Raw genomic sequence first — 16,230 nt, forward strand, 5'->3', positions numbered from 1 at the left:
TTTGAGTAGAATTCTAAGCCATATCAATGTTTTTATCAAAATTTAGGAAATGTTTTGCATAGCCTATCTTTAAAACCTTATAAATGGGGAGTGAGTAAAGTTGTGAAGCTAAAAACAATTTTGTTGTGATTCATTTATGCAGAAGATCTATTTTGCAAGGTTTCACTATTATAACACACATATTTTTAAAGGTCATCAAAGGTCAGGACCCTCTAGAGGGAGAAAGAGTGGAGGTAGGTACTTAAATACCTTCCTGGGACATACTTTAGCCTTTAGGCCCATCCCTGAAAGTTTCATTTTCCTAGCATAACTCCTTTCCGAGATAGCAAGAAGTCAATAAACTAGAATTTTACCGCCAGATTTCTTATGCAAAAGAACTGGCTAGCAGTCTTTACATACCTATAACATCTAATAAAAACCTTATTTGTCCTCCAGAGGAAATTTGCTTTAAGTCCAGCCATTCCGAGTTTTCGAGATTTTAAATAGTTTTGCCAAAAATGCTTTGTAACACTAGAGACAAGTGACGCATAAGCGATCCTCGTCTTTTTTTTCAAATTTTGAATGGCAAGCTTAATTGTTTCTTTGATTGAATTTACAATAAGTATTCCCAGGTAAATAAGGCGTTTAGAGAAGCGAGTAGAAGTTTCAGCAAGTTGGAGAGATTTATTAGAGCCTTTTTTGAGGCTGAAACCAACAGTTGTAGTTTTATCCACATTAAATTTCGATCCAGTCTGCTGATAATCTTGTTCTAACTTCGAGAAACTGCTCTCACAATCAGAGAAAGTGTGACTCAGATTCAGAATATCATAGTCATGCTTAATTAATAAAACGTCTAAACCACCGTAAATACAGGTGGACTCAATAAAACTTTCCGTTGAAATGACTGAGTGAGTAAAAAGCTTGGAGTAGTAAGGCCTCTTTGTCTGACGCCCATTAAGACACTAAAAAGCTCTGAGCCGCACTTCATTTTGGCACGAATATTTTTATAGTTGTTTTGAAGACACTTTATAACTGATTTACCTATCCCTCTTTAGAGCCAAAACCAGGGCAAAAATACACGAATCAAATGCTCTGACCATATCCAATGCGCATAGAACAAGAAAATTTCTGGAAGAATAATAGACTCGAAGATTTTAAAAGAAGTGCAAGAACCGGTTATAGGTCGATGCGATCGACAATCATCGAGAACTTTTTTCCCTTTAACGGGTCTTAATAATCTGACCAATACAAAATTTTTAAGGCATAATACCAGAAGAAATAGAAAAATGGTGTAACTTAAAGAAAGTACTGAAAGATACTGCGATGAAGATCAATAGAATTTTGAAATGTTTAGAAGATATTAAGTCAACACCGGCAGATGATATTTTCTTAATCTTTTTTAGAGTAAACTTGATATGAAACGGCGTAACTATAAAAGCAGAACGCAGAGAATCGGCGAGCAAACGGTCAAGCTCTTTTTCAAATTTACTTTCCACAACAAGGTCAGGCGACGAAAAATCACTTCTATAATAATCAATCCAGCTTTTTCTGGAATATTACCGACAGAAGTCCGATCGCTGCGCCTAAAACTTTTTCACAAAAGTGAAAAATCTCTAGCTATCTTTTCGAATTTTTTGAAATCTACATTATTTTGTGGTCTTTTAGGGTTCTTGTAAACTTTCTTTTTGTCTCCAAACGCAATTTGCTAACTATACCGAAGCACGGTTTAACAGATTCGTTCCAGGTTTGGAGTCAAAATTTAACCGGATGGCTAGCTGCAACAAGACCGGGATTTTTTGATCAGTCAGTCACTTCCGTCTTTTTGCGAAAACGTCTAGAGGGGACTTTGAACTTTTCTGCACATCGAAGCGTGTGGTTAATTTCTTCAAGATAACTCGTAAGCTGTATTTTGATCTTGCACTCACATAAGACAGACATTCCAAAATAGGTAGATGAAAACGGACTTTAATTTTGTTGAGTAATGTGTCACTCTCGGACATGAATAACTTGACGATCAACGTGAATCCAGTCTTGTAAATAAAATCACTTTATCTCCTCTGGGGCTTTGCTTTCGACATTGCACTCAATTGTTGTACAAATAATAAGCGGTAAGAGTAGTAGCCTTCACGAAATACAGTGGTCTGTTTAATGGGAAAGAAAGAAACAACATGATCGAGGTTCAAATTTTTTTTTATGAATCATCTTGACTGGAATTTATCTAATGACTCAAAAAACAAACACTTACAACAATATTGAACATAATAAAGATTCGAACTTGTGTTTTATCCCATGATGTTACCTCACATTTACAGACTACTGAAAAACTAAGTATGAAATAACAGTTGCACGACGGCTCAGTAAAACGAGGGCTCAGTTTTACGGGGGTTCTGTTACACATGGGTTCAGTTAAATGGAGTTGAGTGGCACGGGGGTTTGAGATGCATGAGGGTTCTTTTACATGGGGATCCAGTTGCACGTGGGTTCAGTTGCATGGGGGTGCAGTTACAGTGGCTCAGGTGCTTGGGGTTCAGTTAAACGGAGGATTCAGTTGTAATGGAACTGTTGTTATTCAAACCCGGAGAAGTGCAGAAAATTCCGTCAGAAATGTTCCAAAATATTCATAGATGGCAATACTACAAAAATAATTTAAAAGCTTTGAACATGTACAGTTGCATTTAAAAGGAAGTTATGTAAGTCCAAAACTTTATTCGGCTCATTTATGGCTAATTCAATTGCATTTTACTGATTGATTAAGAGGAAAAAGGTTTAAAGAATTTTGCTTTTGTACCTGCAACGGAAATTATAATTTGATTTTCTTATCCCTAACAACAGTCTGAAAATTATTGAAATAAAATTTGATACAAGGTAATATTCTTAAAATTCTATTCACTTACTATAAGGTAAGGTAAAATTCTAGTTAATTGACTTCTTGCTATCTAAGAAAGGGTTTAGTTTAGGAAAATGAAACTTTCAGGAATGAATCTACAGACTAAAGTATGTCCCAGGAAGGTATTTTGAAGCAACTAGCCTACTTCCACTCCTTCTCCCTCTAGAGGGCCCTGACCTTTGATGACCTTTAAAAATATGTATGTTATACAAGTGAAACCTTGAAAAATAGATCTTGCTTAATTGAAGCACAACAAAATTGTTTTCAGCTTCATAACTTTGCTCAATTCCATTTTATAAGGTTTTAAAGATATGCAAATAGATTTCCTAGATTTAAAAAAAAACATTGATATGGCTCAAAATTCTACTCAGATAACAGGAATTGCATTTTGAGAACTAAAGGCAGAGAAAAAGCAACTGGTAACTAAAAATTTAGGTAAAAAGTTGTTTTGTCAAAATTTCAATAGGTTTAGACCTGTCATACAGGTGAATTTAAGGGCCCTCTAGAGGAGGAAGGAGTGGAGGTGGGTACTATAAAATACCTTCACAACATATACTATTGCTTTTAGACCCATCCCTGAAAGTTTCATTTTCCTAACCTAACTCCATTCTGAGATAGGCTAGCCAAAAGTCCATAAACTAGAATTTTACCTTTATTGTCCTTTTCTCTCTCTTGGTGATTTTCTCCAAGAGTTCAAGCTATGAAATAAACCTTGGCTAAAATCTATTAAGGGACCTCTTCCTCACCCTTCCTCATGCACAAGAGTTGGAATCCACTCTGTTAGACTTAGCCTAGGCTACTTAGGCTTCTATAACTAGGTTCAAAGTATGTGAGCATACAAAAATATATAAAGCTGGTTAAAAGAGTTAAAGTAAACATCATTAAAAGTGTTACATAATTAATATAGGACAAGCAAAAAAGCCTAGGCCCACTGAAATGTCCTTCCCAATCTAGATCATAATCTAGAATAGACTCTATTCTAGATAGTGTCTAGCTGACACTTTTTTTGGGTATAATTCTAGTTTTGCTACTTTTTGCTACCTTGGAAAGGGGCTAGGTTATGAAGATGAAACTTTAATTAATACATCCAAGGTCAAAAACAAACTATGGGAAGGCATTGCTTCCATGTTGATCAACTCTTAGAAATTTGCCTACTAAACAGTATGAAATTTTGACAAAACAACATTTTACCTTAATTTTCAATTCTCAGTTTCTCTGGTTTTGTGTCTGAAAATGCAATTCCTGTTATTTGAGTAGAATTTTAAGTCATATTAATGGGGTTTTTCTAAATCTAGGATAACCTATTGAAAAATCTATTAAATCTATTAGGATCAAGCAAAGTTTTAAAGCTGAAAACAGTTATCATGTACTTCATTTAAGCAGAAGATCTATTTTGCAAGGTCTCACTCTTGTAACACAAATATTCTTAAAGGCCACCAAAGTTCACTGCCCTCTAGAAGTAGAGGAGAAAAGGTAGGTATTCAAAATACCAGTAAATGTTTTGCAGTTCATATAATTGACTAACCAATAAAGTGAAAATAGTACTTGATTCCTTTTTTTGTGTTCTTTATGAATGTTATAATTGCTTCTACTGCAAATCTTTGAGCATGCACTATTTGAGCTCTTAAAAATGACAAATTTTCAATTAAAGTATGAGTTATTGGTTGTTTTTGACAAAATAACAGCCTATATCAACTGCACCAAATCTACCAAAATACCTTTCCTGGATATACTTTAGTCTCCCTGAAAGTGTCATTTTCCTAACCTAACCCTTTTCCAAGATAGCAAAAAGTAATTAAACTAAAATTTTACTCTTTTTTTGTAGCATTGAGCAGTAGGTCAAGAGGGGTAGGGAGAGGTACTGGCTTAACCAGTTGGTTTATTTGCATTATTTTTGTTGACCTATATTTGATAGGCTGTGAATTAATAATTTTTTTTTTGAGCTTCAACTTCACTCTTTACTTTCTTCAGAAAAACTTTAATTTTAAATTAATCTTTTTCTGTTTTTAATAAAATAATTATGTAGAAGGTACAAATCTATCATAGGTCCATATTTATCATAAATTTTGTGAAATTATATCATATAACCTGAATTCACAACCAATAAGTTCCTATTATTTATTTTTAATGGGCTACCAATACAGCTTTGCATGTTCATTGTCTTTATCATTCAATTCTGACTCATGGGTTCAAATTTGCCTTCTCAGTACCACAAAATGCAATAATACATGGGACATTCAAAAAATCTGTGAAATTTTCATCAACAAGGTATGGCAACCGTTTTCTATGACTGTGAAGGACTTGTACTTGTGAACATTTTAGAAGGTTGAGTGGACCCCTATATTTTGCTAAAAATATTGTAAAAGGATGGAAGCAGCACATGGAGAAGTTATTTGACATTAAAGGAGGTTATAATGAAAAATCCATTGCAATCATGGATGTTGTAAATTGGTTATTTTGTAAATCAAGGTTATATTGAGAAGTCTGTTGCAATCATGGATGTTGTAAATTGATTGTATGTTGAAAGATCCATTGTAATAAAAAAAATAAAATCAATAAACAATTGCAACATTTGGGGGGCTTGGAGGAGGAAGATACAGGAGGTGTTTTTGCAAACCACCAGTTAAGGGTTTTGGACCATAATTATTACAATGATACCGTTTTATACTTCTAAGCTTTTCTACTTAAGAATTGACAGCAAAAGTGTTGTTTTTAGTGCTATATTGCACATACAGATGGTATAATTGATAAAAATCACATAGATATGAGCAAAAGGCTAGTTTTTAAAAGCCATTAAACATCACTTTAAAAAATTCTGGTAGCCCACTAGCCCCAGCTTTTCCACTTGAGACATGGCACCAAAAGTGCCTTTTTTAGTGCCATTTAGAGCTTGCAGATGGTGAAATTTATAGGAAAAACGTAGATATGAACAATATCTTTTACATGAGCTATTAAAAATCTGATAACAATGTTCTATAGCCCCACCCCTTCAGAAATGGCACTTGCAGATGGTGGAATTTATAAAAAGCACATATATAGGAGGAACAGCTTTTGAATGAGCCGTTAAGCATCTCTCTATGATTTTCTGGTAGCCTGCTAGTCCTGGATAAAAACAAAAAAAATAACAGGAGACAGATCTGTGCTACTCATGCAAGAAAGTGATTTTCCTTATTGTTCAATGGGGGGGGGGGGAGGGTGTAATTTTCCTACACAAGGTTTTTGATCATGATGTTTCCAATGTTACACTTTTCGTTTTGATCAGATTGCATTTTCAAGGGATTTCAGGCTTTTTTTGTGAAATCACCATAAATTTCTTTTTGCAATAAACTTTTAGTTTTAAGACGAACTGAAATAATAGTTACCATTTCTGAATCATTGTCATATGGCAATATTTTTCACTTGGCAGTTTTTTTTCTAAACATTTGTTTTAATTTTTTTTTACTATGGGCTGTGGTTTGTCCTTTACTAAGTTGCAGCTACTGGTACAACTATTAAGTCTCATCTAATTGTGATTTGATTCTTTTCTTCAATTGATGGGTGCTTAGAAACGGCTACAAAAGAAGTTATAGAAAAAATAAGGGTTAACAGATTTTGTTGAGAAAATGCCAAAAATTCAAGAATTGAATTATCAATTTTACTATACAAAATGTCAAGCAAAGGCAGTGGAAAGAAGAGCCAAGTGTTGTCTGAAAACTTGATGATACCAGCTTCTGACAGGGAAGTCTTTACTCAATCATGGAAAATGATGATAAGAAAGAGTCCCAAGATTGATCCTTGTAAGATTAAATAAAAAAAACAAGTTTTTTAACTGAAAGTAAGGAGCGACATTATAACTTAAAACAAATAGAAATTACTCCGTATATGAAAAGGGCTTTTCCTCCTCTACGTCCAACTCTTTATGCTAAAGTTTGACTCTTTTTCTTAATTCTACTTTTTAAAACAGTAAAAAACTTTAGCATAAAGAGCAGGTGTAGAGGAGGAAAAGCCCCTTTCATATGCGGAGTAATTTCTGTTCCTTTTAAGTTTTAATTTTTGCTCCTTACTTTCAGTTTACCTTAGTTTACTGTATTTTTTGTAATTTGTACGTGATTCACCTACTTATTGGGGTTTAATAAGAATCCCCCCACCAGAGTTTGAGCCCCTCTAAACAATCTTTTGCAGACGTGCATGCCATGAATAAGTATTACATTTAAAACGCGCTCAGTACAAGACTCTTAATGGTACATTGATTTGCTAAATCCAATTAGAAAACATTCAATTCCCAACAAATGGCAGTGAGGTAACAAAAGAAAATTAAAAAAGTAGTCGAAAATTGTTTATTTTTTCTGTAGCCTATTTTTAAACTTTTAATTAAGAAAAAATTTCTAAATTATACTTCAATGGCCTCTTCTCCATCTTCAGAGTGGGGTTGCTTTTTTGCACCTTGGTTTTGGTTCTATAATAAAGCTTTAAGTGGCGAAGCATACTGCAATACTGAAAGTGGGTTAAAATAGTTTTTTTTAACTCACTTTATTTTCAAATGCCAAGAAAAGATTCAGTTGAGCAATTCAAACCTCACTAATATTTTGTTTTTAATGGCGCATTTATCATATTTTCTTTAGCAGAAAATGTTTTCTTTCTTTCTTTTAATCATATTTTTTAGCCTTGATGAGTATTTTGAGGCTGATACATTTTTTTGTATACTTTAGTTTATATATTAATTTCAAATAATTATAGCTGTCATTTACATTAGGCTATAAGTAAGGAAGCTGTAACTTATTTTCTAAATGGACGCTATGGTACTTTAGCATTCCTCTTCCATGTTGCACAAAAGGTCAAAATTCTGATGATTTTGAAATTTTTGTATCATGGATAACAAACACTTTAGTTGTATCTCTGTGGAAAGTAATCTGTCTCTTACTTTTTGATTAATTATTTGTAGTGAAAATTCTGTATGTTTTTTTATTGATCTGTGATGAATAAAAAACTTAATATTGGATCTCTTGCTACTCTTAGGAGGCTAATCGAAATTTGATAATTAGTATGTGTCAATGGAATTGAAGATCCCAGTTTTGACCCAAAGATGAAGTATACCATAAAAAAAACAACTTTGGTCCAGATTGTTTTCTTGAGTCTATTTTAGACACAAAAAAATAAACTAAATGAGACCTTATGTATTGCAGTTAAGAATTTTTCTTTTGCTTAGATTGTTTTCTATACTCTTTTTTTTAGTTCAGAATGTTTTCTAGACTAGGGCTATATTTTACGAAAAGAAAATATAAAGTGAGTAGAGCCTTTATTTATTGCAATCAAAAATTTTTCTGCTTATGTTACTTTCTAGACTCTGTTTCAGACAAGGAGAAATAAACGCAATGGGACCTTTATATGTTGATACTAAGATTTTTTTTTTGCTTATAGCCTATAATTTTCTAAGATCTTAGAAAAGAAAAATAAACCGAGTGGTACCTTTATGCATTGACATTAAGGTTTTTTTGCTCAGTTTGCTTACTAGACTTTATTTTAAACAAGGAAAAAGTAAATAATAATGGAACTTTTGCCATTTGTATTATTGTAGTTGTATTGTAATCACAGTGGTTGTTAGTTCATTTAAATTGTCTTTGTTTGATACCATTTGCCTATTAGATGTGGTACAGATTGCTCTCATTATTAGCAGTCGTGTCTTTTTGCGACATGAAAGAGTCAAATTGTCAAAATCTCGTTGGCTGTAAAATAAAAACTAAAAAAGTTGCACAAGAAATTTTCATGGAGCGTTCTACCTGTGTTAACACTGAGTATACGCAACCACATCATAATGTTTTTAAAAAGCACAAGGACCCTTTTACTTGTTTCAATAGTCGTCTGGGCATCAAATTTTAGACTATAATTAACCAGTACGTCAAAATTATTGCTGCCATCCGGTCGGCCGTCCAAAGATAAAAACGCGTATATAGGCTACATAAAAAGTCACTTTCTGAGTTAGATTAACCACTGAATTCAGCTTAAAGAGATGAATCGAATGGTGTATGCAAGAATTTTCAAATAAAATCCCCTGCAAATATTTTTTGGGGGCAAAAATGTATCAACAGTACTTTGCCCCTTTTGCCAAAGTTGAAGCAACCGAAGTTGAAATTTTGGTATGTATTTTAATTGAATAATTGGAAAGAATATGTCAAAAACCAATCCTTATAACTTTTCACTTCAATCCTGTGTCTATTGTTGTGCAATGGATGGGAAAAGTGCTGCAGAACTTGAAAAAAATTGAAGACGATTTTCTTGGAAACTGAAAAGTGTATATACGCGTTTTTATGGCACTTGGTATCTACCAAGTCACACAAAGCAATCGCAAATTCTGTTGGTCTGTCTGTCCTGGTTTTGCTACTTTAGGCACTTCCAGATAAGCTAGGACGATGAAATTTGGCAGGCATATCAGGAACCAGACCGGATTATATTAAAATTGTTGTTTCCCCGATTCGACCATTTGGGGGGGGGGGGAGAGTAGGGAACGGTTAAATCGGAAAAATTAGAAAAAATGAGGCATTTTTAACTTACAAACGGGTGATCGGATCTTAATGAAATTTGATGTTTGGAAAGGTATCGTGTCTCAGAGCTCTTATTTTGAATCCCGGCCGGATCCGGTGACATTGGGGGAGTTGGGGGGGGGGAGCCTAAAATCTTGGAGAACGGTTAGAGTGGAGGGATCGGGATGAAACTTGTTTGGAAAAATGATCACAAGTCCTAGATACGTGATTGACATAATTGGAACGGATCCGCTCTCTATGTGGGAGTTGGAGGGGGGAGGGTTAATTCTGAAAAATTAGAAAAATGAGGTATTTTTAACTTACGAAAGAGTGATCGGATCTTAATGAAATATGAGGTTTGGAAAGATATCGTGTCTCAGAGCTCTTATTTTAAATCCCGACTTGGTTCGATGACATTGCGGGGAGTTGGGGGGGGGACCTAAAATCTTGGAAAACGCTTAGAGTGGAGGGATCAGGATGAAACTTGGTGGGAAAAATATGTAATTGGCGTGATTGGCATAACCGGAACGGATCCACTCTCTTTGTGGGATTTTGGGGAGAAGGTTAATTCTAAAAAAATTAGAAAAAATGAGGTATTTTTAACTTACGAAGGAGTGATCGGATCTTAATGAAATTTCATATTTAGAAGGACCTCGTAACTCGGGTCTCTTATTTTAGCCGTCCTCATATCTTGGTCAGAAGTTCGTCGCTAAGTGTTCTTTGGACAACCTTGTCTTCTTTTGTCGCCTGGTTTCCAGTTTTAGGCTGTCCGAGGACGGAGGCTTTCTTTTATGTGGAGTACATGTCCTAAATATGTCCGCCTCTTCTTCCTTATAACAGCAGTAATGAGAGGGCGGATGGTTCTAATACGAACTTTAGAGTTGCTGACTCTCTGTTGCCAGCTTATATATAAAATTCTCCTTAGGCACATATTTTTGAATGCAAGAATTCTCTTTTCGAGCTGTTCCTTAATTCTCCAGGACTCAATAGCGTAGAGGAGTATGGAGGGCATATTGAAGCGACGTAACTTCACTCGCAAAGGATGTTTGCTGCTCCTGTCTGCTGGGCTTTAATCTATTAGAAGCTCCAATTGACTTACCTATCCTGCGTTTAATTTTGGTTGAAATCCTTCACCTGTTCTATATTGGTATTCTTGTGATGCAGAGCCAGTGGTGAGTTTTTGATGGACATGATCTTTGATTTGTCGACGTTAGTGGTTAGCCCGATATTTTCTATAACTGTGTCACATATTTTCGAGATAACACCTTAAATTTGGTACTTTTTTCTTAGACCACTCTTCCATTCTTTTACGAACCAATGCTTTTTCAAACGGGGCTAAATATATTTATTTAGATAGTGAAAAAAAAAAAAAAACAGTTTAGAAAAACAGTTAAAACAAATATTTCGATCATAGATACAGCGACCTTCATCAGTAGAATTACTGTAATTCTACTAATGACATTTGCTGTATATGTGAGCGAAAAATTTGGACTTTTGTACTTGTTTTTTTTCACTGTCTAAATAAATGGATTTAGCTCCGTTTGCGAATTTTGTTCATAACTATGTCAAGCTGCTGTTGTAACCTCTGTTTAGAATCCTATAACAAGACTATGTTGTCCGTGAAAGCTACATCAGATAGTTGCTTACTGCTTACTTTTGTGCTATACCCGCAGCGCCGACACAGGCCCCTTAGCAACGAATGATTAACAACTGGGTAAAATTTTTATAATATGAAATAATGGCCTTAGAGCAAATTATAAATTGGGGAATGTACACATCCTGAAATCACGACAGACATGATCTTGAAAAATATGGTTGTGCTGTTCTCGGTCTCAACGCATCACTCAATCTCTTTGTATTAAGTACATACTCACTAGTTTCTCTGGTACCTCATAATACTTGAGGACTCTCCAGAAACATTATTGGTCAGCCAAGTCAAACGCCTTCTCGAAGTCAATAAGTAGTATATATAGCCTTGTTGTTCCATTCTTTTGATTCCTTAACAAGCGTTCTCAGTACAAAAATTAAGTCAGAACACGGTCTGCCGGCTCTAAAACCATGATGCTCTTTTTGCATATGTGTATCTGGTGCATCTCGAATCTGGTACAATATTAAATAAAAAAAACAAGTTTTTTTAAATGAAAGTAAGGAGCAACATTAAAACTTAAAACGAACAGAAATTACTCCGCATATGAAAGGGGCTTTTCCTCCTCAACGCCCCGCTCTTTACGCTAAAGTTTGACTCTTTCTCTTTTCTACTTACTACTTTTTAAAACAGTAAGAAACTTTAGCGTAAAGAGCGGGGCGTTGAGGAGAAAATGCCCCTTTCGTATGCGGAGTAATTTCTGTTCGTTTTAAGTTTTAATGTTGCTTATTACTTTCATTTAATAAAACTTGTTTTTTTTTATTTAATTTCTGGACGTTTTTGAATTAATGCATGTTTTGATCTTGGCTCTCCGCACATAAATGATTAAAGCAAAATTGCATATTAATTAATTGCAATTAATCGGAAGATTTTGACAAAAAAGGAGTGAGAGAGGAGGCATAGTTCCCCTCCAATTTTTATTACCTAAAAAGGCAACTAGAACTTTTAATTTTTTACAAACGTTTTCATTGGTAAAAATTATACGTAACTTGCGAATTAACTTACGTTAATTCGTAAGTACGAATTAACTTACGAAATTCTATATTCGTATGTTTTTATTGCGTATATGAGGGGGTTCAACCCTCGTCAATACCTCGCTCTTTACACTAAAGCTTAAATGTCCCAGTTCCTTAAGAATGACCTCTGAATCGCAAAGGCCGTAGAATAAATAATTGAAATTACTAAAAATACTTTAGCGTAAAGAATGAGGTATTACGAGGAGGTAAACCCCTCATATGCGTAATAATTTTAATGCTGCTCCTTACTTTCAGTAGAAAAAACTTTTCATATTTATTTTTTCATTGTTTTTTTTTTCAAATAATGCTAGAAAATCCAGTCCCCCCTTCATTGAAATTCTCTTCCCCCATGAGAAGTTCCTCCATGAAAATATCCTCCCACGTAACCCCCCAACTCTCCCCCCTAAATCTAAAAAATCCCCCTGAAAACGTCTGTACACTTCCCAGTAACCATTACTATATGTAAACACAGGTCAAACTTTGTAACTTGCAGCCCCTCCTACGGGGACTGCGGGCGAGTAAGTCATCCCTAAAAACATTGTTATTAGGTTTTTCGACTATGGTGAATGAAATGGCTATCTCAGAATTTTGATCCGGTGACTTTTGGGAAAAAATGAGCGTGGGAGGGGGTCTAGGTGCCCTCAAATTTTTTCGGTCACTTAAAAAGGGCACTAGAACTTTAAATTTCCGTTAGAATGAGCCCTCTCACGACATTCTAGGACCACTCAGTCGATACGATCACCCCTGGGAAAAAAACAACAACAAAAAAACAAATAAACACGCATCCGTCGTGATCTGTCTTCTGGCAAAAAATGCGAAATTTCACATTTTTGTAGATAGACGCTTGAAACTTCTACATTAAGGTTCTCTGATACGCTGAATCTGATGGTGTGATTTTCGTTAAGATTGTATGACTTTTAGGGGGTGTTTTCCCCTATTTTCTAAAATGAGGCAAATTTTCTCAGGCTCGTAACTTTTGATGGGTATAACTGATCTTGATGAAACTTATATATTTAAAATCAGGATTAAAATGCGATTCTTTTGATGTAACTATTGGTATCAAAATTCCATTTTTTAGAGTTTCGGTTACTATTGAGCCGGGTCGCTCCTTACTACAGTTCGTTACCACGAACTGTTTGATTTTGAATGGCTCTGTATACCAGAGCAATTCCAGGGGGGGCAACCAGGGCAGTTATGCCGGCTGTCAGTGCTACTTGGGGGTTTCCAACTTTGATAAAATTATCCTTTTGATTTGGCTCTTTTTGCTTACATTTGAGTTGGGACAGGGTGCTGTAATTAACTTTCTCCCAGGCACCGCCAACCCTAGAAATGGCTGTGTGTACAAACACTTAATTCATGGGACTTCTCCAAGCAGGACTGCATATTACTGTTGACCGTATAATTCTGTTTTGAACGCTTTTAGGAACAGGAATTCCGCCATTCTTTTTAAGGGTTCTTCTTTCGATGTATTATTTGACCAGAAATGTGGTAAAGATAGCAGGAAGCAGTAAATCTAGAGTTTTTTTTTTAACGTAAAAAGGTGTAAAACAGGGTAGTACCCTATCACCGAAACTTTTTGTTATTTTACAAATGATCTTGCCGAATACCTTGAAAAGAGTGGGTGCCAGTTGTACACCTTGGGAATAAACTATTACTTCTTTTTGCTGATGATATTGCCTTGGTCGCCAGATCCCGTTCGGAGCTACAAACTCTGTTGCATTTGACAGCTGAATATTTAGAGGAAAATAAACTGGAAATTAACACAAAATAGACAGAGGTGATGATTTTTTGCCATAGACAATAAACAGGGAATAAAGATGAAGAGAGTTTTAATTTGAATGGTGAAGCTGTGAAGGTTGGGTTTCAGGCAATATATTTAGGATTCTATCTAACATTGAACAGAAGACAGAGCAATCATATTTCGAAGATGGCAAATCGAGGAAAAGCAGCAATGGCAATGCTGTTCAGGAACAGTAATTTTTCGGGAATAGGTGACTTAAAGAAGCACATAAATGTGTTACGGCCCTTCCATGTCACAAAACTGGACAGCACAGGTTTATCGTATGCGTGGAATGGAGGAGATGGTCCAATCTCAGATCACAAAGTTTTTCTGTCAGAGATCCAAACAAGGCTGGAAGATCAAGAAATTCAGAAATGGTGGAACGACCTTAGCCAGTCGGAAAGCTTATGTTCTTATTATAAGGTGAAATAAAATTATGGTGAAGAGTTTTGTTTTAAATTAGGGATTCCCAAAGAATCTCTGAGGTCATGGATGCAGATGCGAGCAAATTGTCTCCCTCTTTATAGTGCTTGGAAAAAAAGGTGTCACCCGGAAATGCAGTATACTTGCCCGATTTGCGGTGATCTTGATGGGCTGGACCATTTTCTTTTCAGGTGTCAGGGCTAAAAGAGCTAAGAGGGAGCTTTCTTGGGGTGGGTGGTCGTGAGCCCCTTCTTGGAACTTTGAAGTCGACGTCGAAAGTAAATATAGTAGCAGTGGGAAATTTTGTCTGGAAGGGTCTTATTATTCGAAAGTCGAGTGTTACATGATTTAGTTTGTTTGTTGTTGTTTAGTATGTATACGGCCTGAAAAATGGCTTTAAATACAGTCAATCATTCATATTACTCGAAATGAAATGGCTAACTTTGGTATGCAACTCTTGGGCACAAAAATAAAAGGTCTACATAAAGGATGTTATAACAATTGCTGCTAGTTTTCTATCAGTCATCAGTGACTAGAAAATGTTTTCCATATATCATATTTAGCTAAGTAATCTTCATAGAATGGTTCCTTCACACATGGACACCAATTCTCAGAAATGTAGAAAGGGGAGAGGTGCAAGGTAAATTTTTGTTCAACAAATGTATTAAAACATGTTTAAAACAAATCATGGGCCTTCTAAGCAGTTTTTTTTATATGTAATTTATTATTGATATATTTATGATGCATTAATCTAGTAAAGATAAGAGAAGTTTCAGTTAATTTAGTTTTAAGATGTTTAGAAAATATATAAGGCAGGGATATTGACGGATTTTCTTTTGATGAGTGGTAGAGGGGCAACTGCTTAAAGATGCCAATATAACTATGTCAGAGGTTTTGACTTGTAATGTTGGGAGGAAGGAATATAGCTTTCTCTAATGCTCCCAAGGAAAGCTAGGTACTGTTACAGCAGAATAAATGTATTTTGAATCATGGGAAAAGTTTCATTTTGGATGCTGTTAAAATTAAGTAAAAAAACAAAACAAGTTTTTTTAACGGAAAGTAAGGAGCGGCATTAAAACTTAAAACGAACAGAAATTACTTCGTATATGAAAGGGGCTGCTTCCTCATCAACGCCCCGCTCTTTACGCTAAAGTTTGACTCTTTCTCTAAACTCTATCTTTTAAAACAGTAAAAAACTTTAGCGTAAAGAGCGGGGTGTTCATGAGGAAGCAGCCCCTTTCATATACGAAGTAATTTCTGTTTGTTTTAAGTTTTAATGCCGCTCCTTACTTTCCGTTAAAAAAATTTGTTTTTTTTTACTTAATTTCTGAATGTTTTTGAATCAATGCATGTTTTGATTTGGGCTCTCCGCAGATGAATAATTAAAACAAAATTTGCATATTTTTTTTTTTTGCTAAATGGCTTTCTCATAGTTTTGATCCAATGATTTTGAGAAAAAAGGAGCGGGGGAGGAGGCCTAGTTGCCCTCCGATTTTTTGGTTACTTAAAAAGGCAACTAGAACTTTAATTTTTTCATGTTTTTATTAGCAAAAGATATACGTAACTTACAAATTAGCTTACGTAACGAACTTCAGTATTCTCATATTTTTATTGCGTATATGAGAGGGCTCACCCCCTCGTCAGTACTTCGCTCTTTACACTAAAGCTTAAATTTTGTCCCAATTTCTTGAGAATAACCCCTGAATCACAAAAGCCGTAGAATAAATAGTTGAAATTACTAAAAATCCTTTAGCGTAAAGAGCGGGGTATTGGGAAGAGGTAAGCCCATCATATGTGTAATAATTTCTGTTCGTTTTAAGTTTTAATACTTCTCATTGCTTTCAGTTGAAAATTTTTTCCATATTTATTTTTTCATTGTTTTTTTTTTTTTAAATAATGCTAGAAAATCCTACGCTCCCTTTATGAAAATTTCCTTCCCCCATGACAAATTCCTCCAAGGAAAGTTCACCCAATATATTCCCCTCTTCTCAATTCCCCGCCCC

At 35.0% G+C, this 16,230-nt stretch overlaps 2 protein-coding genes across 5 annotated transcripts in view; one reads left to right on the top strand and one right to left on the bottom strand.

Annotated features, from left to right (window-relative positions):
- LOC136030487 (carnitine O-palmitoyltransferase 2, mitochondrial-like) overlaps positions 1–501 on the bottom strand; it is a 106,405-nt gene extending 105,904 nt beyond the window's left edge. For both annotated transcript variants that reach the window (XM_065709504.1, XM_065709506.1), the window contains exon 1: positions 400–501. In XM_065709504.1, the coding sequence (XP_065565576.1) occupies positions 400–461 (62 nt within the window). In that variant the 5' untranslated portion in view covers positions 462–501. The remainder of the gene's footprint in view (positions 1–399) is intronic.
- Positions 502–2,598: 2,097 nt separating this feature from the next.
- LOC136030488 (deoxyribodipyrimidine photo-lyase-like) overlaps positions 2,599–16,230 on the top strand; it is a 126,757-nt gene continuing 113,125 nt past the window's right edge. The window contains exon 1 of one of the 3 annotated variants that reach the window (XM_065709508.1): positions 2,599–2,669. In XM_065709508.1, coding sequence (XP_065565580.1) covers positions 2,668–2,669 — 2 coding nt within the window. In that variant the 5' untranslated portion in view covers positions 2,599–2,667. Of the gene's footprint in view, positions 2,670–10,379; positions 10,536–16,230 lie in introns of those variants that run through there. The other 2 variants (XM_065709509.1, XM_065709507.1) reach the window with 2 other exon arrangements.

Source organism: Artemia franciscana, chromosome 8 (assembly GCF_032884065.1).
Source record: "Artemia franciscana chromosome 8, ASM3288406v1, whole genome shotgun sequence".
NCBI lineage: Eukaryota > Metazoa > Arthropoda > Branchiopoda > Anostraca > Artemiidae > Artemia > Artemia franciscana.